The sequence below is a fragment of the Phalacrocorax aristotelis genome, chromosome 16 (assembly GCF_949628215.1).
Source record: "Phalacrocorax aristotelis chromosome 16, bGulAri2.1, whole genome shotgun sequence".
Lineage (NCBI taxonomy): Eukaryota > Metazoa > Chordata > Aves > Suliformes > Phalacrocoracidae > Phalacrocorax > Phalacrocorax aristotelis.
This window is the reverse complement of record NC_134291.1, coordinates 5,157,892-5,182,131: the sequence shown is the minus strand read 5'-3', so window position 1 is coordinate 5,182,131 and position 24,240 is coordinate 5,157,892. Positions and strand designations below refer to the sequence as shown.

General features: G+C 40.7%; 1 protein-coding gene across 3 annotated transcripts; it reads right to left on the bottom strand.

Moving 5' to 3' along the window:
• Positions 1-1,487: 1,487 nt before the first annotated feature.
• Positions 1,488-24,024, bottom strand: CSNK1D (casein kinase 1 delta). Of its 3 annotated transcripts, XM_075111319.1 has the most exons (10): positions 23,702-24,024; positions 18,144-18,254; positions 16,171-16,319; positions 15,458-15,686; positions 14,916-15,086; positions 13,112-13,260; positions 12,369-12,540; positions 11,878-12,017; positions 6,611-6,677; positions 1,488-4,783 (listed from the first exon to the last, which is right to left on the bottom strand). In XM_075111319.1, exons 1-9 carry the CDS (start codon positions 23,775-23,777, stop codon positions 6,645-6,647), a joined length of 1,230 nt encoding a protein of 409 aa, XP_074967420.1. In that variant the 5' UTR covers positions 23,778-24,024; the 3' UTR covers positions 1,488-4,783; positions 6,611-6,644. The 3 variants fall into 3 exon arrangements, with proteins under 3 accessions (XP_074967420.1, XP_074967419.1, XP_074967421.1); XM_075111318.1 differs by lacking the exon at positions 6,611-6,677 and having other exon boundaries at positions 1,488-2,510; positions 23,702-23,999; XM_075111320.1 differs by lacking the exons at positions 1,488-4,783; positions 6,611-6,677 and adding an exon at positions 10,294-11,150 and having other exon boundaries at positions 23,702-23,999.
• Between the last annotated feature and the right edge of the window lie 216 nt (positions 24,025-24,240).

Sequence of the window (24,240 nt, the reverse complement as noted above, 5' to 3'; positions counted from 1 at the left end):
GCATTTGTCTGGGAAAGCATGGGAAGTTAGAGGCAGACAGAGCAAAAAGCTACTTACCTCTAGGTATGTGCTGTTTGCTCCTTCACTGATCTCAGTACCTGCTTCATCATCTCGGCAACATTCCAGCTGGCAACTTTCCTCACTACCCCTAGATGAATGCTTCGGAGCAGCAAGAAGTGAGCATGGCTCTTGCTCTTCTGACTCTTCCTCTACTACCGTTTCAGCAGTTTAAAGCCTTTCACTGGAAAACTCTGAATCCAATGAAGAAGCGTATCTAGATTTTAGTTTTTAAAATTCTTAAATAGCAAAAGACTTTTCAGTCTTGCTGAAAAATGTGGTGTCAGATCCAGTGGTTGATAATGTCAGACAAACTTAAAATACAATTTCTTAGCCGCGAGGGCAGAGAAACCTTTGCTGTTTGGCGTCTTTTAAGAAAAAAATTTGTGCCTGACCGCAAAATACTGCAAATCGCTGGCTTATCCTTTCCTTAAGGAGTACGTGAAATACCAGGAGCTCTGCATTGCCTTTGTGCTGTAACGCCCGCAGCTCTGAACCAAGCTGAGGACTGTAATTAAACTAAATGTTTTGTCTGGTTATGAGATCAGGACTAGCCATTTTCTTCCTAATGCATAATGTACCAAATGAATTCCTGTTTTGTTCCACATCCCGCCCCACCCCAGGAATCCTGGCTTGGTCACAGCAGAGACACGGCAGACTAGGGTTTAATGCTTTGGGACGATATACCCATTTTCCCCTTTTTCTACATTCCCATTTATCCATTACGCTTGTATTTCTCAGACTTAGATCTCATCTATGCATTTTGAGTCAAGAATTTTCCCAAAATGACATTAACAACGAACACTATCTTAAAAAAAGAATATTTTTTTGTAGACTGCACGTTTTTGTAGACTGCGTATATACAGATGGCACCTGGCTTTCCATTGTCCCTCTGCCTGCAGCGTGCAATGGTTTCATCAAAAGAACCGAAGCACACTAGACTTAACAAGATTCAGCCGGAGAAGCCACCAATGTCTGAGAAAAAGACAAGTGTTACTCCAGTGCAAGTATTTGCTGTGAAACTGATTCTTACTGAAGATCAGGCTCCGAGCACTCCGCTGGCCCAAACCCCCCGAACGATGCGAACCGTCCGTACCATTCAGGGTCAAACAGGTGCTTAAATCCAGACGTACCCCTGTAACGCGAGAATTGTCACCTGAACGACCCCGAGGGCAGTGCACTGTTTTTAATAACAAAGTACTGCAGTCTTTAACAGCAAAACCTTTTTATTATTAACCTGTCTCAGCCAGTGAATGTGAGAAGCTACTTTGCTGTAGGATTAAGTTCATGGTGGATTACACTTCCTCACAACGGATTAAGTCTCAATTTCTGACCAGGTGGCTCAGCATTATTAAAAAAAAAACCAGCAGCGTTGTTTATTTTCTCTTAGTCTTTTGTACACAGGAAGTGCTGCTTTTGTAAAGCAAAAGTTGAAGACCAAAATAAATACCTTTTTATTTCATTCTTGTACAAAGAGAAAATAAATATTCTTGAAATGAACACGTACGCTCTAGCCAATGATCTACTTAGAAATCTGTAAATTCGTTGTAAAGACTCTTGTTGGGAAATTCAATTTCTGAAAGTGTTGCCTTTGACAGACTTTATGGAGGATCTGCCACTCTGAGGTCTGGAACGTGGGGAAACGAAGACAACAAAGGGTTGTGCTTATGCCATTTTTCCCCACTGGAGAGTGAAGGACGAGATGCCTCCGAGTTCTACACGTCTTCCTCCAAGGCGGATTTTGAGTACTTTCATGAAGTTAACATGGAACATATGAACTCCGTAAATGCTTTTACTTGACATTTCTCTTAAAGCATAGAATTTATTTTCAATTGCTCTCAAGGTACTTGTACCACAAAGAATTCAGGGACTCTGTAACCACCAAGATTATGTAAAACAGCAGCACAGGTGACATTTTCCACATAAAAGCACACAGCCAGTTCTAAATGAAAACCGTGAGGATAAATTAAATATCCTTCCAACTTTTAAAAGCCTGCTAATCAGATACACAGAGGATTCTTGAAGGTGCATTTGCCCTCAGATTGTGAATAGGCTTTTGCAAATTACATAGCAAAAGCCAGCACTCTTATTATACAGGGCGTTTTGGGTAGAGCTCAATACTTTTCTTGCTTTTATCGTAGCTCCCATAACTGACTGAGTCTCAACAGCAATCCTCTTCCTACACGTCCTATCAATACAATGTATTGCTTGGTCGGAGAAAGCGCTCGTAAAAAAGACTGGAAAAGAAGCAACATCTGAACGAAACCATTTACCTTTAAAGAGACAAAAGGCATGCTTTCTGTGAGCAAAGCAACAAGCGCCTTCTCCTTCCCGTATACCCTAACTGCTGCATTCCAACCATGACTACCACAACCCTTCAGTGAACGTTTTAGTATCGCGACAACGTCTTCAAATGTTTGCACTGACAATGCTCTCTGTAGGTACAGACACCCCTTAAAAAACAAAAAGAAAGGAGGAAGTTACACCAAGAGTAAAGATTCATTGTAAGTAAGTAAGTTACACCAAAGAAGAATAGAAGTTATTATGAATGTATTTACACAATTGTTAAAGTACACAAATACAGTGGTAGTACAAATGAAGTGCTCTGAGATACTGGTTTCCAACACACAGGTTTATATAGACAGTCTTAACTATTTTCCGCATGATGGAATTTAACTATTATGAAGGACAAAAGTTGCCCACAAGTGAGTACAATTCTAGAAGTCTGCAGTCAACTTTTAAGTATAGTACAGCAATCTAATGTTCCAGATACAGAGAGAATAAAGAGGCTGCCTTTGTAAGTCCCCCTAACAGTACATTATTAACCACAGATATTTACAAGGAAAGCACAGTGAAGTGTAAAACTGTTCAAATGGTAGTGCACATGCCTAAAATATTGAAGTTTATAGTGACTGAGGAAATAATTCTCTTATGCAAACTTATCCATGGATCAAACTCTCGAGCTTTTCCACATACTCTCCCCAAACACAGGTTTCCCCAGTCAGATGCAGAGTACACGCAAGCAAGTAGCTAATGTTCTGAAAACAGCCAAAGAAGAGTGACTAATACTTAATACGTGGACTTTTGAGAGGGCCAAAAAAGAATTTGTAAGCACCCAAACAATAAAAATTACTCTTCCTAAAACTCTGAAGACCAACAGGCCTTTAAAAAAATTGTTTACAAGCAGGGAAGAATTTCTCAGAATACCGAACTGTTCAAACGAAATCTCTGTATATCCCTTCATTTCCAACGTGGAACTTCCCTTTACTTCAGTCGCACCAGCGTAAACGGTACTTCTGACATTGCTCCAAGTACTGCGAGGACAGAACACCTCTTTTTATTTTACGAGACCGCTTACAGCGACAAACAATATGAAGAATCTCCCACATTCTGTAACCAACAGGTGCTCGCAACACCTGCAACAGTTTTTTGGGCAACCTAAGCACGCTGAGCCATTTGTTCCTAGCTAATGATTCTGGGCGTACTCGGGTTGAACACAGTTAAGATTTAAATATGGCATGCACCTGAACTGTAACAATTCTCAGGATTTCACAGCAAGAATAGGTTGGTTTCTTTGTTTGTTTTGTTTATAGAATTCCTTTTTTGAGTCTTGGCATGAAACAGAAGGCCTGAATCAATTCATTTCTTTATTTTTAAACATGTAGATGCTGAATGAAACGTGCAAATTCACTGAAGACTCAGTAGCAACATGTATTTTCCGCTTGCAATAGCCTCCAAGCTAACCAGCCTCAGAGTGCAGGAAACAAAATTTTACCAATAAAAACAATGTTGGAAACTATCCGTTTACCCAAACTAAGCAGAGAGATAGGACAAGCTTTCAAATTCTAAATCCCTCCAATGCCAGAGTCTCTCATTTTGTCCTTTGTATTCTTTACAAAGAAACCCGCTACCACCATCTCTACTACACTTAGACTCTCCTGCAGGGTATTTAGTTCTATTTTATAAAAAAGAACCAGCATTAAAAATTCCTTTGTGTTACACGGAAAGTTAAATGGTAAGTGTGAATGAAGACAGCAAACAGCAACGTAAAATTCTAACAGTTTTAAAAATTTCATGAGAAAACTGTCTCAGTCAGAATGGGACCATACAAATAAGTAAACAGTTTAAATAAAGTCAGATTGTTTTGATTCATTTACATGTTCCCTGCCAGACTGATTTTTTTTAAACAAGATATTTCAAGTCATTGTCTTTAGTTTAGGTTTGTTTATATTCTACATTTTTAAATCAGACAAAAGCAAGAGAGTTCTTTACAGAGAATTAAGCCAATAATTTTAGCAAAATGATACAAAAAACTTTCTTAAACCAAGTAAAAGATTTATAGTTACAGTAGAATAATAAAAAGGGGGTAAAGTCTGCCGCCTGTGGAGGGAAAACTGAAATGGCCATCCGATAACAGGCGGTCAACTCTGTAAACCATCTTTCTTTTCCAGCCCTGTTACCACAGGGTTCTCTTAAGGTCATTGGGTTTCTGGCAAAAGCGTCCTGTAATGGCAGCTGCTGGAGTCTGTCCATGTTCCTCCAAGTGCCTTTAAAGCCACATGGAGAACTCCAATTGTAATGTTTCCGCTCTAGTTTAGGGTATTTTTGCTAGTAAAGCCATTGGTAACATAGGAGATCAGCCATGCATTATCTGCCCTCCACGGCAACATAATTTTCATCGGTGCACAGCAGACTGGAGAACACTGGTAGTTACCCGAGCAGGAATCTACCAAAGCCAAAAAACAAGACAACATCAGCACATATCCCCCCAGTTAACATACAAGTGGCTCTCAACATACTTTTAAATAATTTGTTGCCAAAAGGAAGCGTGTGAATTTAAAATCCAGTGAGCCAGAACAACATTTCGCACCCACCTGTAACTACACGAAGTTCCCTGTATTTTCTTCCTTTATTAGAAGTTAACATGGAAAATTCACCTTCCCAGCCAGAGGGGATGTTTTGAAGAAAAGTAAGCAGAGCATAAACATGCACAGAAGAAAGAACAAACCAGATGAAAACACTACCGATGTGTAGAAATAGACTCAATGAATAATTAAGTTTGGAAAAAAAAACCCAATAAGAGGGTAAAAAAAAATTTAATTATTTGCAATGGCTTTTCATTTTTCATGGAACATTGTGTTAAGATACTTCATTAATTTCCATAGCTTGACCTATTTCAGTAACAGCGTAACATTATTTCAATGACGCTTTCACTGTGAAAGTGAAAAACCACAGATCACTGCAATTTAAGAAGCGAGAAATGTCTAAGTAGCTGAATCGGTGATCGGTATTAATTTCAGTTGTAAACAGCTACAAATAGGCAGGCAGACAGTAAAGGCCAACCAGTGCAGACACAACCCTGAGCAGACCAGAATCTGCACGTCTCCCACACACAAGCTTTCCAATGCAAAGCTTTAGGTTTGCCTTTTTAATTTTTATTTTTTATTTTGACTGAGGTCTGACAATGGGACTTTTAAGTGTTTAAAGCTGCCATTTACAGTTGGCTCTTTTTAATGTTACAAACTGTTTACGAAGCAGCTTGTGCAGAGTCAGCCAAGCACACAAAGCAGGAGGAGAAAACGGAAGAGGAGTAGCAGGATTCTTCACCAACTAGAGATACAGGATTAGTGCAAGCTTAGGCTCTATAGAGAAACTGAGGCAGCAGACCGAGTTATACAACAGAATTTATTAAGGAACAAAAAAATCTCACAGCCTTTTTTTAGTAAGAAGCAAAGCAAAGAAGCTCCTGAAATACTTAAGAAAGCATCCTTCAGCCATCAAGGTTCAGATTCCAACAGAAACTTGTTATTTCCCGGATGAAACCTGTTATTGCCAAAAGCAGAACAGACTAAAAAGCCAAAAGCTGCACACAGAAAGGCAGAAACTTCTACTGCACTGAACAGTGGAAAGGAGCTCTAAATACCCAAACCCAAGCCTGTCTACCTCCGAGATGCTCGTGTTCAAACTATTCTCATTAGTCTGTGAACATTTTTTAAATATAGACCTGAACAGATCTGAGTATTTTTAAAATGACAGCTCGTAAGGAATGGAGAAGAATATAAACCAGTGGAAAATGGATACGCTGTAGTAGAACATTCCATTCACGACAAGACAGAGCCTCATTTGAGTAATACAGTCAATTGAGTCTTCATACAAGTATTTTGGTTTTACGATTCTGAAGCAGATCTGTTTTTGCGTGGATGACACACTGCTGCATGAACATCCCTGGAAAGACATGTAATTCTCCACCAGCTAAAGTTTAGACTTGGTTATTTGATTTTATTGTTGATGCTTGAGCGATTTTAGGGACTTCTTAAGTCACTATTTTTGTCAATTCTGCTTAAAAGTCCAAGTGGAAAAGCAGCAATAATTCAACTTTTGGAAGGACATTTACTTTTAAGTTAGAGAAAAACTAATGCTCCATCAAGCATCTGACCGGAAGGCACAGGTACAACTATGAGATAATGTGAGGAGAAGAAGCAAAGTCGGATGTTTCCAAAGAATTTTTTCCCCACCCCATCCAAAGTTTTGGTGTCTAATGAGAAGCACTCACCCAGTGCTGCCTTCCAACGAAAGGAGACGAGCAGCTACTTGCCATGGTGTTCGAAAGGAATGCTATTCTGAGGTAGGGGAAAAGACAGCAATTTGTAACAGTTCCACTGCCCCAATATATAAAGATGTCTAACAAATATCCAACCTAAACTTGCAGTAGCAAATGTATCTTTTGAGGAGCTCTGATTTCAGACTTCTATAAGACATTTCTATCATATTAAGAGATACGTAAAAGGAACAAATCATTATTCCTCAAAGAAAGCTGACAGGGTCAGAAGAACAACGCGGAGTACGATGCCTATTAAGATGGATATATGGAGAAAGATTTGCTCATGAGGAGATGGAAAATGCAGAGGCACTGGAAGTATGTTGCTTTTTCCTCAGAGAAGCGGCATAACACTTAAGCTGTTCAATGCCAGTGTTGGCTCCAGTCTTCTAAAAACTTCTCCTGTCAGAGCGACTTAATCAAATATTTCTTTGGGCAGCATTCCAATCTTTTCTTCCAACCACAGAGAGAATACCTCTATTACCAGGAGGAATTACACACAGCTTTGACTGTTGGGTGCTGAACATGCTAATTCAGAAAAAAAATTAAACAACTTACTGTAAACCGTGAGCAGTCGGATCGAACCTTCTGTGAAAGGAAATGAAGGCTACTCACCCCCAACTAGACTCTTGAGATCATCACTGCTTTCGGGATGCAGTCTGTGCAATGTGGACCGGCAGAACCGATTCAAAGTAGTATTTACTAGAATGCTTATGACCTCCTTTACTGTTTCTTAACATTTAAAGACTGACTGGGTAAAGGAGACTGAGCACACACCTCACTGACAGAGCTTAGGAACAGAAGGATCTCTTAATAGCTGGTACGATTTTCTGTCCAGCACAGATCACACTCTTCATTGCACAGACCTGTAATTTAGGCTTGCTTTAGACCTGAATACACCACCTAGAAATGAATACAGTTTTGATGCAAAGGGGCAGATGATCTACTTTTAGAAGTTGTTTCAGTGCCTAACTGCCTTCGCTTAGACCTCTGCTTCACTTTTCTTTAAATGCGAGTGGTTTTTATTTTAAGCAATAGGTTCTTCACATATGTTTTCTGCATAAACATCAGTTCCTGTTAAAATCATTGTCTCTAAAGTACCACACCAACTAACTCAAGATGATCTCTTACCTTTCAGACAAACTGAAAGATGCCGATTTGAAATTCTTGGATTGTACAATCTGTTTTCCCAAGTTCAATTTTTATGGCTCTTCTTTCTGTTACTTATAGTTTTCCAACAATTTAAGATACTGAGGACTGAACTAAGCATAACATTCCAGCATCTGTCTCATTAATGACATGAAATAACCTCCCCATTTATTGCTGTATCATACATAGATTCAAGGATGAAATTACTCCCTTTTGTGGTGACATCACACTAACCTCTCCCACACTGCACCTAAAGCCTCCTCACTCATTGCTTACCACAGATACAGCTCCCACACGTAAGACAATGGGCTCCACTCCCTCACCCTCACCAGGTTTTGGAGTACTGTGGTAATACACATTTTATTTGAACAGGCTTCACCTGACTGCTCAGCTCTCACTGATGTTTATCACTATCAAACATCTCACAACTTGCGGGTTTTTAGCAGTTGCATTCACTCCCATATAATCAAGTACCGAATAATGTGTGTCACAGAATTTATGTAATTTCCTTAGAAACACTTAAGTTTCACAAACCGTTCCGTGCTTGTTGTTACTCCAATAACACTTGTTACTTAGCGTTACGAAGTGCTAGTCCTTCCAATGAGATTGATTTACTTACTATGTGGACAATGCCTTGGAGGTGGGGAATATACATGACACCTATTTTGCTATCCTAGCAATCATCATTTTTCCATGAGCGTCAAATTTCTCTGAGAAGACCTATTTTCCACATGAGAATTTTGGTTTGTATTACCTACATTCCCAGCCTTAGTTTTCAGTTTCCATTCGAACTGATCAGAACACATTTTAGAAAAAACAAAGATAAGAATGTGGAGTCATCTTTAAGAACTCTACTTCTAGGTAAGTAGTTTTCATTATTTCTTTGGGTAACCTCTGCACATTTCCATTGCCCAGAGTTTAACAAGCAGTGGCCCTTCCTCCAGATGATGAGGGGTGGAGATTACAGGTGCAGCGTTGCCTTACCAAACAAAGGCATCCAAATAAAATAAAATAACAAACCTAATTTATCAAGTTATAAACAACAACTCTAACAAATATAATTCTTAATGTAAGACATCTGTAGATCTGCACAGCAAACAAAGCTGATTTCTACCAGGAGCACGGCCTAAGCACTTCCTGGTAAAGGAACAGTGGCAGCATATTTACTTGAGACTCACAAAGGAAAGTAACACCCTTGGAATGGGCACAAACAGTTGCTGTTCTTTACTGTTCTCCTGACAAGAAGTGGTATGGATGATTTTCTATATTCTTACACTGAGCCAATCAAAATTCTCCTTAATAACCTTGCGTGTGAGTTGGGTGCTTCAGGTTTTCCTGACTAAGAACAAGGTATATGATAATGGGGAACCCATGGCTTTAACTGGTAACCTGGTTAACATCTAACGATAAATTTTGATATGGAAGAACTACTTTAACGTTATGGGGACCATAAGCGCGTAAGCTATGAAAACCTGCAGCTTGAGCCACCTTGCCTGCTACAGAGTAAGCGAGAACTGGAGAAACGAAAAGCCAATTTTCTCTAATGAGCTCAAGGGGAAGTGCTGTAAAGCAAAGTCTAAGTAAATCTCTCTTGCCTTCCAAAGCCAAGGGGCCCACGGGAAGCTGTTTAAATAATACTACAGTCACACAGTTACTCAGTCACCATGAGTGGAGACCAGCAGTGCTTCACTGCCTTGGTAAGAACTCAGTGATGATAACAGATGATGAAGGATTAATTCTAACAAACTTGGAGAAGATCCCGACTAGGCTGCTCTTGGGATTGTAAAGAAGTCAACCGAGTGATGCCATACTTGGAGCAGGGTATTAAAAAGGGCAAGCATGGAAATGTGCCATTAAGCCATTGCACTGTTGGCCCACTGCACAAATCACACATCTGGATATTCAAAGATTACTCAAAAAACCCCACGGTCCTACACAATCTCGGAGTATTCCCATTTTACAAGTCAGGCAGAACCAAAATGTGTCTGCAAACCCACCTGGATTACTCGTACCATACAACGTTTAGAAAAGTGTCACGTGCACACTGAGCTACGTGTCAGTAATACAGCAGAAAAATAGAAAGATATACTCTCTCCTAACATAGTCAAGTAACATTGCTGCTCTTATTTCTGTTCCTCCCGTTAATTATTTAGCTGACTGGTAACTGAGACAAAGCACCTGAGATTTGCTCAGAATGCCAGAGACAAACCCTGGGCACGCACACTTTACCAAGAAATCATCTTTACATTTGAGTAAACGTTTGGGGGAACTCGGTGTCACGGCCTCAAAGAACAGCTGAGGTCAGAGGGGACCCTCGGAGATCATCTAGTCCAATCCCACTACCCAAAGCACAGTCAACAAGAGCAGGCTGCTCAGGACAATGTCCAACTGGGTTCCAATTAATTCAGAAGAGGGACACTCCATAAGCTCTTAGGGCAACCTGTTCCAGTCCCTGTTCACCCTCAGAGTAAAAAAGCTTTTTCTTAAGTCTAAATGGAATTTCTTGTATTTCAATTTGTGCCCACTGTCCGTTGCCCGTTCACTGGATATCACCACGAGTCTGGCTGCACCTTCTTTATGCCCTTCTATCAGGTATTTATGCATATTTACAAGATCCATAACTAAGTGCAGTTCTACCATCTTTGTTTTCACACTGTTTACAAACTTCAGCCATACAGTATTTCAATGTGAGAATTTCTGGTGGCAAGAATTGTAGCAGAGTGAACAATTTAAGCTGGCAAAAATTGCCACCAAACCTGATACAGAAAACCTGACCTGCCTTCTATTCTCGTCCAGTCATTTCTGCTCCCGAACTGTTCATCCCTTGTGCAAGCATAAACATGTGTGCAGCTACATGGTGAAACAATTCATTCAGCTGAAAACCAACCCAAAAAACCCCACTTCACTTTTGTTACAGCAGAATTGTTTCTCCAATCCAGTTCACTCTCAAGTCTTCATTAGAGATACCCACCTGGCCTCCATCTAAAAGAGCGTTCCCTCTGGCAGTAAGGTTTTATATATATGAACATGTACTATCCAAAATAATTAATTCTGCCAATTAAATGATGAAGCCAAAAGGAACTGAGTTAATTTTTATCAATATGCTCCGTCAACGAGGAATAATATGAGTCCACGGCAAAAATTACGCAGTTAGAACTCCAGCACAGCGTTGAGGCGCGATGGAAAAACCCCTAGGCGACTGCACCAGTCCTCGCAACAGACTGCTCTCCCAGTAATGCTGCAGTATGCCTACAGTACAGGTGACTCCCCATTCCGTAGGTAAGACTGAAGGTAAGGTGTACAAAGCCAGGCCACACACTACTTAGGACAAGTCTGTGTGAATACCCTGAAAAAGGAATGTTTCAGCTATAGCATAAAGAGTTAAAAATATATTTAAACATTGTTTGTCAGTCTTAAAAAGAAGCATTCCTAAAAATCTCTTTGCTAAGTCACCCTGACCAATGAGGATGATTTCAGTGCTATGGCTATGAATCACTGCATCATTCATCCTCCTGCCATCCTCTTCAAATGAGCCTTCTGCGGCCTATCCATCACCCACAAATGTGGCTGCCTATCTGCTCTGAATTACTGTACAGCACCACAACCTTTCTTTGCTTTTGCACTTTGCTGTTCTTCACCAACTATTTCTTGTCTATTCTGCACCAACATTCTTTGCTCTGTTGTTTTGGAAATATGACTCACAACTGCTTCTAATTTACTCTGCTTCCTCACTGATAATAGATACAAGAAATTCAATGAGCAAAGGAGCTAAACACCATTAATTGTAGGTGAAAAAAAAGCCCTATCTCTAGGATTTTGTATCATCTCATACACTGATGACTCTGTATTACTTTGCGTATTTTATGCTTATTGCTACCAAGGTAAAAAAAAAAATTCTTTAGAGTAGCCTACAGCGACATCACCAATATTCAGTTAAAATGTCAAGTACTTATACAAGTCAACATCATCTGCAAAATCAGTATGAAATCACATCAATTAGCTGGTATGTTCTCTTGGCAAATTAACTTTATCAAATCACCCTCATTTTTCCATTACACAGAAATCTTTTTTACCTGCGAAGTTGACATGCGAGAGGTATCTTGTCGGCCTGTTAAGTCAGATGACGAGATATTGACTGGGGCACCGCGATGCAATCTCATACTCACTTTCCTTTCTCGTTCCATACCAGATACTGGCCGAGGGGAGGTGTTGGCTGTGAGAAAAACTGCATTAGATTCTCATAATGAGAAACAGGATTATAACAGTGTCACTGGAAAAATTATACTCTGGCTGTTTGCATATAAAACTTCCACAGAGTCAAACGAGAAATCAAGGCTTTTGTTTTATGTTCGCAGAAATCTAAATAGCAATTGGCAGGTAACAAGTGTATAAAATTACCTTAAATCTACTGAAAAGCAAAGGGGAGAAAAAACAAAAAACCCAAGCCCTGTCCAGAGACAAACACCACTCAGGTATCCTAATTCTAATTTCTAATTTTCAGTGACCATGAACAAACCGCAAATTAGCCTACAAGGTGGATCTATCCAGGTATTTGCTTACTTACCAGCATGTGAAGTTGGGGTAAGAGGAGTAGGAGGAGCTACATCTTGCGTTCCTCTCAGCCTGCCGGAAGCAGTGGAGGGCAATCCACGCACAGCTGGATTTCGTGTATGTCTCAATCTTTCCTCTCGTTCTCGCCTTTCACGTTCAGCATCTTCAGCTGCTCTGCTTGCACCCTACGGGTCAAGACTAGTGAACAACTTGGGGGATTATTGAGATTACAACTATATATTCATAGAAAAATACTGATAATAATGAACTGGACAACCCATGAATTAAAGTTTATTAGGGCATTTATTATTTTGGTAAAATTTCTTGAGAACTGCCATAAATTTTGTTCATACAACTGCTGGGACAGTCTTCAAAATGCTAATGTACACACATACTGTTCCGGCAGCTGGACACCTCCTCATCAGCTGCAGATGACTCGTGCTGAAGATCAAGGTGGGAGAAAACAACAATTCCCCAACCCAGCCTGGTGACTGCTCCGAGGGAAGTGTCCCAGAAGCCTTACACATTTCAAACCCTGTAACTTCAACTTAATTGTCATTCAACCCCCATCTCATGGCTCCTGTAACTCCTGCCTTTCCTCATTTCCTGATCTTTTTTCTAGAGAATACAGCTTCCAGGACGAAAAAGGCAAGGCAGTCTTACAGTATCAGTTAAGATACTCAAAACTCACAATATAGTAAAAAAACCAAACATTAAAAAACCCCGAAGTTTTAGAAAGCTATGTCAGCTACTCACAAATTTCAGCATGTTCCAGTCAAACACATAGTCATATGAGAACCCTTGTCGGTGGAAAAGGTTTCTGAATAATTGCCTTAGATAGGAATAGTCCGGTTTGTCATCAAAACGCAAAGAACGGCAGAAATTCAAGTATGTGGCAAATTCAGCTGTAATAAAAGAAAGCCTGTTTTTTTCCTTCAGCTTCACATTTGCTTTTTATAATTCTGAATCACAAAAAAACTACCAAAACAACCACCCCAAACCCAACAAACAGGGAGTCTCCTAAATATAAGAAAAAGAACAATGACCTAATACCAGAAATCTACCAAAGGCAACACTACAGCTCATCTATCAAGTCAACCCTGAGAAGTAAATGATTTCTTTATCACAGAGTAGGCAAAGATCTTATTTGTCAACAGCAGAGGACCCAATATTAGAGTTCTTAACCAACGGTTGTGGGGGGGGTTGAGCGATAGGTCTTAAACTACAGTTGAGCAAAGAAAAGCAAATTTTTTGCCATTCTTTGCTTTGAATAAGTTTAAACCCAGTTTCTTGCAGGACACGGAACAGCATCTCTTTGTTGTTGTTAGATCACATACAGATTCATGTCTGCCAGCTCACAAAACACAGGAAAACTAGGGGACCCATACGAATTCCCCATGGAAGTCATGCTACAATTTTAGATTTGAACACCTGTTTTTAAATGGAACATGAAGTATTAGTTACACAGCAAAAAAAAAAAAAAAAAAAAGAATATTGTTGTGAATCCAGTTTGCCAGTTAATAGCAGTTTTTGAGTTATATATACCAGCTTTTGAGTTATTCAAACTCGTATTTAGTTCAAACTAGTATTTAGTTACTCAAAATACCAGCTTTTGAGTTAAAAGTCTTTCCAGCTAAAATAATACATTAATAATTTACATTAAGAAAGAAATTCTAACAAACAGCACAAGAAAAGTTGATTAGTCTTCCCTGCCTGTTAAACCCAGAGAAAAAACATAGTTAAAGAATCTATAGGAATATGTATGAACTGATATTTGAAATAGATCAAAGACAACAAGTTTTCATACAACCCTGACAAAAGCTATAGTCCTCGCTGTTGTACCTAGCTGCCAAAGCCAAGAGTGTGGAAAGAATAGAGACAGAACTCTTCATGAAAGATCGACAATATCCTCTGATGGCAGCTAATGTTAACGAGTTTTAAAACAGGTTTTTGTATCATCCTGCAGGGCTCAAAAATGCCTATTTATTACTGTGGTGTAAATACCAAATTGAGAAACAGGATAGCTTTGACACATGATGCTAGGGTATAGGAGGACTTCTTATGCCTCTCACAGGTGCTGACCATCAACTGGCCAAACCAGATGAACCTGAAAGGACAATTCCCAAGTGAAACAACTGCAGTAGGTAAGAGGTGCATCTGACTGTACAACGCGATTCATCCATGGAACAGTACCCACACATACGAAGAAACGGGTAGTTTCTCAAAAAGCTACTTGCCTGTTAGAGTTATCCAGCCACCACAGACGCAGGCACACACGATACAGCACAAATCAGACATACCATGCTGCCCTTCGACTCGAGGGCACCACAATGATTGTTTACTGATAGTTATGACAAGCTCTAGAAATGCTCTACAATCACAAAGATCCCAGTCTTGAAAGCACAGTATCTTTATCATGGGTGTGCCCAATCATGGGGGTGGGGGAAGGAAAAAAAAAGGAGTGAGAAGTAAAAAAGATTGGTAGAATTCAGTGTAAAGAAAAAAGAAGTACCACTAAAACAGGAATGTGTAGGCCTAGCGCCATGAAAGAGTAACTTACAAGGATATCCTTTACACAAAACCTCAATGGGTGTAGACATTTTCTTTTCACTGATACGTTCGTATTTCTGCCTCTTTGTTGCTGCTTTCAGTCCCTGCCAGGGGAGGGAGCCCAGGTTAAAATACATCAGTACATAGCCCAAGGACTCCAAGTCATCTCTGCGAGATTGCTCTACAACAGCATAAAAAAGTGGACTCATTAGGTTTCATCTTCTACTGGAAAAACAAAAGACTGTGCAACAAGACTGTCATAAAACCCTTAGAAAAACAAGAGATAGCTGAGAGTTACTATGCCCACGATAAACTTATCCAGTACAAGACAAAGCCTATCACCCTTGCAGTTATTAAAAAATGTGTTAATCCCTCAGAATTACAAGCTGACCAAATCCCACCCAATCAAGAGATATGAGGCCAAGCATGCTGCATGGTTAGTGCCAGAAATACAGACTGTCTTCTATCCCTCCATCAAGCAACATCTACTTGCACTAAAATTATGCGCATCAACACTTTCCAAGTTTCTATTCATTGCTTTCCCCAGCTCACCAATTCCAAGATGAGTGTTGATGGATGCGTAACGGGCAGTGCCCGTTAAGTTTTTATTTTCACGATATGGAATATGTTGGTGAGTTCGAGCATCTCGATACTTCTTTGCTAATCCAAAGTCTATTATGTAGACAAGATTTCCTTTCTTCCCCAGGCCCATCAAGAAGTTATCTGGCTTCACGTCTCGGTGGATGAAGTTCTTAGAGTGAATATATTCAATTCGACTAATCTAAATACAGAGAAAAAAAAATCATTGTCGAGAGACTGGGCACACACCTTTTTTCTTATAAAAGCACTAGCAACACTGTCTTGATAAAAAAGGCAAAGAAACTTTTCATTGTGAAATGTAAGGGCACTGGAGAGAACATAACTTAGAAGACAGTAGATAAACCTTCTCTCCAGCTCTTTCCCTGTGTCTGTTTTACATATGTTTCCAAAAACTTTCTTGGGGGAATTTCTTTGTCTTTGAGCAGTGCAACACCTGGTTTGCAAACAGAGCAGGTCCAATTTTTAAAAATCAAATTAAGAATTCGATCACTTTTGATGGGACACTTTATATTTACAGAAACAAAACTGATTTTGAGTCTCTTCTCTAATGATACAGCCTATTCACCTCTAAATTACACAAATACCATGTAAGTGGTTATGATCTCTCAATAAATGTGAATATCCCAACATACTGCACTATCAAGATCAACAAAGCAGTCTCCTACCATTTGGTCAGCGAGTAGTAGGACTGTCTTGAGACTAAATTTCCTTGAACAAAAATTGAAGAGATCTTCCAGGCTCGGTCCCAACAGCTCCATCACCATTACGTTATAGTCCCCTTCAGCTCCACACCACTTAATTGTGGGAATACCCACTAGAAAAAAAGAAAACAGTTTATTCAGTGTAACAGTTTGATTTATACAGCTCACACACACAAATTTTGAAGTCTCTTAAAATGAATTCTAAGAGGGTCATTACTGTGAATGTTTGTATTTACAGTGAAGCTTAATATTTTATGCTACCTTCAGCCATTCTGAAATGAGAAGTTTGATAATTTCACAGCAGAACCAATATAAAATTATAGCAACAGAGGTCTAAAAACAGCCTTCTTCCTCTTCCCCAGAAACCTCCCAGTCTTTGTGCTTAGCTTGTAACTTGAAAGTATTTGGTGTTTTTGCTGGATTTGAAACTTAAGCATTTTACAAGTATTAATACTCATGTTGTCTCCAAGATGCCAATAATGAGCAAATTGGAAGTCTGAAAATAAAAGACATTGACAAACCTCTGAGTATTATTACTGAAGAAGCCTTAGAGGTTAACTTCTTGGTTTAAAAGCCTACAGGATCACTGTAAAATACCTCTCTCTTCCATTTCAATTTGCAATGAATTCTCACCTTTGCTTCATACTCTTGTCTTTCCCCCAGTTCCATTGTATTTGCTGTTTGGTGAATCTCTACCAAAGTAGCACTGTTTATGAAATGTGTTATACATTCAGCTTGAGAGCGCTAAAATTAGCCACACTTTAAGGAGGAACTAAGGAAAGTTATTTCACACAAAACTCTACAGGTGCTCAAATATCTTGAATTAAACCGGTATGTAGGTAGCCTTATTCAGAATTTCAAATGCCTTTACTTTGAGCTAATTGTATGCATTTTGGAAGTGAAGTGGTATAATTCACCCATTTTAAACTCTTACCTTTACTTGATATGCATTATTTTTTTCTGAATTCCCTTCACAGAGAAACCCTTATTCAGATGGAAACTTAACCTTCTGCCACCTGCCTCCGCAGCATCCATCCTCAGAAGAAACCCACCATCAGAGCCTTAGTAAGCCCATAAAGGAAGCACTTTACTCTGGGAAGGCTATTCAGGTTACACGCAGGTGGCAACTGAACAAGGCAGGAATTAAAAAGTAACCAAATGCAAATACACATTATCATCCATTTCTAGATGTATGATTACTGCATCTTGCATTCGAGATAGACTGTGGAACGTAGTCTTTATGCAAAGTATAGCCTCGTTTAGGAAGAAGTCAAGGGACTATGAAACAAAAGCAAAACTTAACTACACTGAGTTTATGTCCCAGAACTGCATGGGAATCTTACGTTTGCAGAATTCAAAAATAAATGGGTGAGTTACCCTGGCAGAGCACCACGCAGTAGCTACGAAGTTGCTTCATTCCTGTTCTCTACTACTAATGCCATTTTGTCTTAGAATCCCCACGCAAGGAAATATTTTTAACTCAGAAGAAAGAACACTAACATATATAACACTAAGTTTAGTTTAGTTTATAATACTAAGTTTAGAATTGTGCTACTATAAGGAGCAAGTCAGGTTAAATGCTCCAGAGCAGCGGTTACCATCTTTCACTGACCCATGAGAAACAAAAGTCAGTGTCCTGCCAGATGGGACCAAACTTTGTTTCATGTTGCTCAAGGTTTTCACATTTTAATATTCTGGGACCATGAACAACACTGGAGGATCTCAGTGGTTATCATGAAGTTTGGTGCCATGGATTTGGAGCTGCTACTCTACATTGCTCACAGGAGAGCTGAGGTACTGCTCTTCATCTACCTTGCCACCTTTCCCACATTCTTGTATGTCAAAAGAGATCACAACCATTAAATACTTCCAGGTGGAAGATATATCAAAGACATAAAACCAATTAAATCTCTGAAGAAGGAAAATAATTTGCTTACCTCCACCCTGCATCATTTTGTAGATTTTACTCTCGATGTGGAGCTGAGGATGTTTGGTTTTCACACATTCCAACTTAATGGCAACCTCCTCTCCAGCAGCAATATCAGTTCCTAAAACCAGAAGAATGTAAAACATTGGTCAAAACATTTTTTAAGATGCATTTCCTTCGTCAAGACTGAAACAAACCAAATATTGACAAACTACTACTCAATGGCAAACAAGCAGAGATTATTAAGTACTTTCAGCCATGATTATCTAAAAATTCTCTGAAGTCTTACAGATTCTCTCCACCAGACTAGTAGTTTAAGAGACAACTATTAGAAACTCCAGCACAGGAAGCCAAAACCGCTGCTATCCCATCCCCACAAAATAGGAGTGCATCTTCTGAGGGGTGTCTTTCCACATCCAGTTTGTGGTGGAAGTGCTCACAATGAATGTTTACAAGTGCGGCATGAATCCCTGCCAACCTAAGAGATGCTAAGAATTCAGATCACATCCTCTTATGCCTTGGAAACAGAGACTACAACTTCCCTAAATCTCAAGATACTCCAGATGTATTCTGACACCTTATAATTTTATCTGGTTGGGAGGCAGTTCATCTACAGTCAAGAATTTGTCCTCCCAAAAAACTTTTTAAAAATCTCATTAAATTCTTGTTTCAGGAATCAAGTGACTGAAAAATTGGCTTACCTGTTCACTTTCAAAGTTTAAAAATATTTAGGGGAAAACTGACATTCTTAAAAAGAAACACCGACTCAAGAAAATACGTACTCTCACAGCCAAGCAAGTGAAGAAGTACAGGGAAACAGGAATTGGCAAAAAGATGTGTGACACTTTTTAGACATATCCCTGAGTCGCTCTGCTTTCAGAGTTTGGCTGTCTCTTTTCTGCATTACCTCATGGTGTAGGATCACTTGAAGTACATCACCTGCTGTTTGCTCTGATCCCCACTCTTACAAGCTTAACTTGAGGTCCACTAGTTTTTGTTTGGAAAGAAACAGTAAACAATCATTTTGTACTCTCTCTCTATGACACTCAGGATTTCATAGACTTCTACCCTACCTCATTTTCCCTTAACTCTTTCCAGAATTCAAAACCTTTGTATAGAAGTCATTTTTAATTACCCGTAATTATTCCCCATTTCACTTATCTGTACCTTTTCCAGTTCCATAATACCCTTTTTTAAAGGCACACAAAGCAATTAAGAGATAGATGCACGATTATAATTTTTTTCCATAAGCTTTTCTTTGACCATCACAGAGCACCCAGCTAACGTACTCACCTAACTATTGTAACTGCAAAATCTTGTTCCCGAGGTTAAGGAGCTACGTCAGTGCTTTACAGCCTTTTGTCTACACAGTGAGGCTAACCAAGGCTAACAAAGGCAGGCTAACATCCCACGCCCCAAAATGGGCACGGCTCTTCACAAGGAACTGATGGTGCACATAATTATCTATGAGATCACGCAAGACTGGAATTCTTTTTTTAGGTTAATAAAATGTCTTTTTGTGTTCACCCACACATGGACATTAAGGCGGTGTTGCTGGTACAGCGAGTTGTTCCGAGTGGACACCAGGGTCGATACTTATTAGGCATTTCACAATGCACCTTAAGGAAACAAACCATCTGAAGCTCACTCCGGGTACAATAAGCACAACTCAAGGTGAACAACCAGAAGATGCAAAGGAAAATGAGGCTGTATGTGTATGTGTCTGATATGGACTCCTTTGTGACTGGTGTAATAGGTGGAGGATCCCCGACTGCTACTTTGATCACAGCACAGTAGCAGCAACTGGGAACTCTTTGATTTCTAGTCTAAGGTTTTCACATTTTATGAATATATTATTTTGGTGGACTTTAAATGAGTTATGGTGCACATCAATCCAGAAATGTGAAAGGGCAGATGAGCAATACAAGGAGGAAGGCATTATTTTCTGATCTAATACTGACCTTCCCACCCCAAACAAATAAAAATCTTGATTTTGAACCACAGAACTCCAGACCTTTCTTGCTTATCCCTACATTCAGTACTTGTTCTCCCCAGTCCCACAGCACTGAGATCAGGGAGTGTGTAGACTGAAGACAAAATTATCTGATGGGTGATCAGCAACAGACGCGGTTGGTTTGGGGTTTTGGTTTGTTTGGTCTTTTTTTTTTTAATTTTTCTGATCCAGAACAGACACAAATAGCTGCCTGAGCATACTGAAAGACACATCTCTTCTGTGTTTGATTAGGGCAAAAACTGTACAGGAGGCTCAAGACCTATATTATTAGTATTAAGTTCTGCTCAACGCAGTATTAAACCGTGACTTGACAGACCATGGTCTTGACCTGGTAGGTTCTTTCTTAGGGTAGTTGCTCTTCCCAAGAAGTCTTTATCTAAGATATCCAAGATCCTTAGCCTGAACTTTGCTTCTGTATAAACCCTCCCCTTCAAGACATGAGAATTCATATTAAGAGATGAAATTGATATATTTGTGTCCAGCAAAACTGATGAGAGGGGGACAAAAATACAAATAATTCTTCCAAGCAATCCAGTGCTTGTCGCCAAGTAGGGACTTCTGTCCCCACTTAAACGCTGGGACAAAATTTTTAAAATAACTCTGTAACCACCAAAAGCTTAGCTTCCTTTAAGGAAAACAAAATAATATTCGAGAAGTAGAAAGAAGCACTACTATGAGAAGAACCAATAATTAAAAATTAGTATAATGAGAAGTCACCATTTGGAAGTGAAAAAGTCTAGAGTTGTGAAAATACTTTATTTTAAACTGTGAAATTCCAATTTACTTGGAATTGCGAGATCTTCCACTGTATGGAAAGCCTTGGAAATTATTTTGATTAGCTCACAACCCAAAACTCATTCTTAAGAAAAATAGATATGTAATGCAAAAACCATGAACACAGTGACTGCAATGCTTTCGTTACTGATATCTATTTGGCCTCATGGACTGAGCAACAAAACAAATACTGACTCTGCTCCATCCCCACCCCTCCTCGCCCCTTGTCCATGTGTTGTGCTATTTAGAGTATATGGGAATCCATTTCTTTTGTATCTTCTCCTGGAGGGTAACTTCAAAAGATGCAGATAAAATAAAACTTAGGAATTTAGTGTAAGTTGTCCACCCTCCTTTATTTACAATAGTGCCTTACCTTTCAAAATCCTGTCCCACAGACCCCGCCATTCTAAGCAAGCAAAGCCAGGGCCATTCCAAATTCCAGAAGACATACTTTGAGGTATAAGGGAGAACAGGAAATAATATGAAAAAACTATGATAATAACAACAGTCGTTGGCTCCATATTCCAAAGAAGAAAAAGAACAAAAAGAACGAACGAAAAGAAAGAAGAGAACGAAAGACCAAAAGAATGTCCCTCCCTTCTATTCTGCAATGTCTTCAACACCCTTGTAGCTGCATTAAAAAAACATACAAGGGGGCTGGAAACAGGCAAAAATAATCAAATCTTCCTTTTCGAAGCATCAGACTGAGCTGGAAGTCTACACTGAGGTAATCTACAAATTCTCTAAGGGCTATCAAAAGGCATGTGTACTTAAAAAACCCTCATGTCTTCTGAAAGAATTTAAAAAGTTATTTTAAGGCACTTATGTCCTATTGTACTGTCTGAACAGCCAAGTAGAAACTTGTGGGTTTTTTAAAAAAAAATTCATTATCACAAAAAGCACAGATTTTGAACACCTGTTTTACCAGATAATAGTAGGCAAACCAAACGGGCCTCTACAAAAGGCTTCAGTTCTTGAGAGACATTAAGTTCCCCTGCAAAAACAAACCCATGACATTAGCTGGATCTTCCAGACATAAAATTCTCTGCTAGTTACTGGCTCAGGCATGACATTTGCATTAAGACCCAAAAGTAAATCCAAGCTGGCTACTTAGAGATAAAAAGGGGTAAAAACCTGAGGATGAGGAACTCTCGTGCAAAACACAGCATGGCAGTAGTACTAATATGCAGAGAACTATTATTTCCTGTGCAACTTCACTGGTGTGGCCTGTACACATGAAGATAAAAGTGACAAATAGGAAAACGTTTATTTTACTTGCACTTTAAATTTATACTGTAAAGTGATTTAATTGCGCAGTAGTCAAATGCTAATGTAGAAGTTTCTCAAATCATCTAAGATTTTTCAGATTTTAACTGCTGTCTTAATCTCCACCCAAAATCCCCCCAAAATCCCTAACTAGGATTTCTGCACAAGTGTCACCACCATCTTTCTCACCATAGTCTTCAATCTTCTAAGTGAGCATTGCAGAGAGAAAGAATCATGTTCTCTGCTTCTAGACAACCACACGCCTTCATCTAGAAACATGGGTTTTCCATCAGGCGTATGATCTATATCACAGATAACCAGTACTTCATTATCTGTAAGCAAGCAGCTTTAGCTCACAAATTATTTTGGCATGCCAGCTGTGCGCTGCAACATGAAGCACTGCTGTCTAGGAAGAAAAAACACCTCTCATACTGCGCACCCTGCCAAACATACCACATACGTTAGCCAGTGACGCTGGTTTTACCCTCCAGACGTATGCAGTTAACGTACCTTAGCCCCTGCAAGTTCCACCTCCCCCTGCTTTTTGACTTGCTTTTCTAAGTTAGCACAATTTTCAAATGCAGAGTCCTCACTTCTATGTGGCAGGATATAAAATTTATATTTCTCTGTATTCAACCCATTTCTTACAGTTTGAGACTTTGCAGAATACATTATTTTAAAAATACTTGCTTTCAGAACTTGTTGTACCCACCGCCGCTTGTCATAATCATAAGAATGAGCCATTATGATAGAGTGCTACATAAACCGGCAGGCAAAGACAATGTCAATCCTGCAAACTTTACAATTGCGTAGAAATCACAGTAGCAGAACAAGATATACGCAATAAGGCATTAGGGCGACGTTCAAGCAACAGGATAGCCAAACCATGATGATTCTTTGAAGCATTTCAGGGTGTTTTTAACTGCAACCTAGTCATCTGTAGTTGTGTAATTTTTTTTAGGCCTCACAGGAGAAAGAAACATCCCTATGACAGCAATTTTTCCTTGTCCACTGCAGTGATATTTAACCCTGATGCACATATTTCTTTCCCAAAACATTTCTCTGAACGTGGTGGGGTTGTTTTTTTCTCTTCTCAAATGAAGGGATTTATACCCTTATCCCCCTTTCACAGCTGAGAAGATAAACGGTGCCCAAGGTCACAAGACAACAATGGGAAGAAGCAGCTAAATCAGCCAGAATTCCCGATTTCCGCACTGTCCAAATTAGGACATGATGTCAACGAAACACTAAATCGCTCTTGCTGTGCCCCTAGCAAGGTACTTCGTACCAGGCGGCCTTCCCTGGGCAGCAGCGCAGGCCGGACTGCGGCCGGGGTGACACGGGGTGACGGGGTGACTGACGGGGGGGTCCCGGGGGCTGCCCCCGGCCCGCCCTCGCCGGGGGCTGGGAGCGGGCAGGGCAGCCAGCAGCGCCCGGCCCGGCCCGGCCCCCGACCCTCCCTCCACAGAGCCGCGGACCCGCCGGGCGCGCCCGCCGCGGCCCTCCCTCCTTACCCAGGTAGATGTCGCCGAAGGAGCCGCTCCCGATCTTCCGGCCCAGCCGGTACCGGTTCCCAACCCTCAGCTCCATGGCGGCAGCTCGGTTCAGTCCGCGACCCGCTTCCGTTGCTCCGCCGCCTCACAGCCCCGCGGCTCCTGGCGCCATCGCGGCGTTGGTCCCGCCGCTCGCTCCTAGCGCGACACGCAGCGCCCCGGCCGCAGCTCCCGGGAAGGATGGACGCGGATTCCCCGCAGGGCCGGCCCCTCAGCCGCTGGGGCTCCCGGCCGCCATGCTGCGTGACCTCACTTCCCTAGCAACGGGGGCGGGACGCGCTGGCGGCGGGGACGGGGGCCCTGCCCCGCGTGGCGGGACGTGGCGTGTCCCCCGCGGGGCGGAGCCGTTCGCGGCGGTACCGGCCGCTGCCCCATCGCACCGGGCCCGCCCGCGCCGCGCCCTGAGGGGCCGCCGGGCGGGGAGCGCGACCGCAGCCTCCCCGCTGCCTCGGTCGTCGTTGTCGCCGTGACCCCGCGCCGGGGCTCCCTGCGGCGCAGGG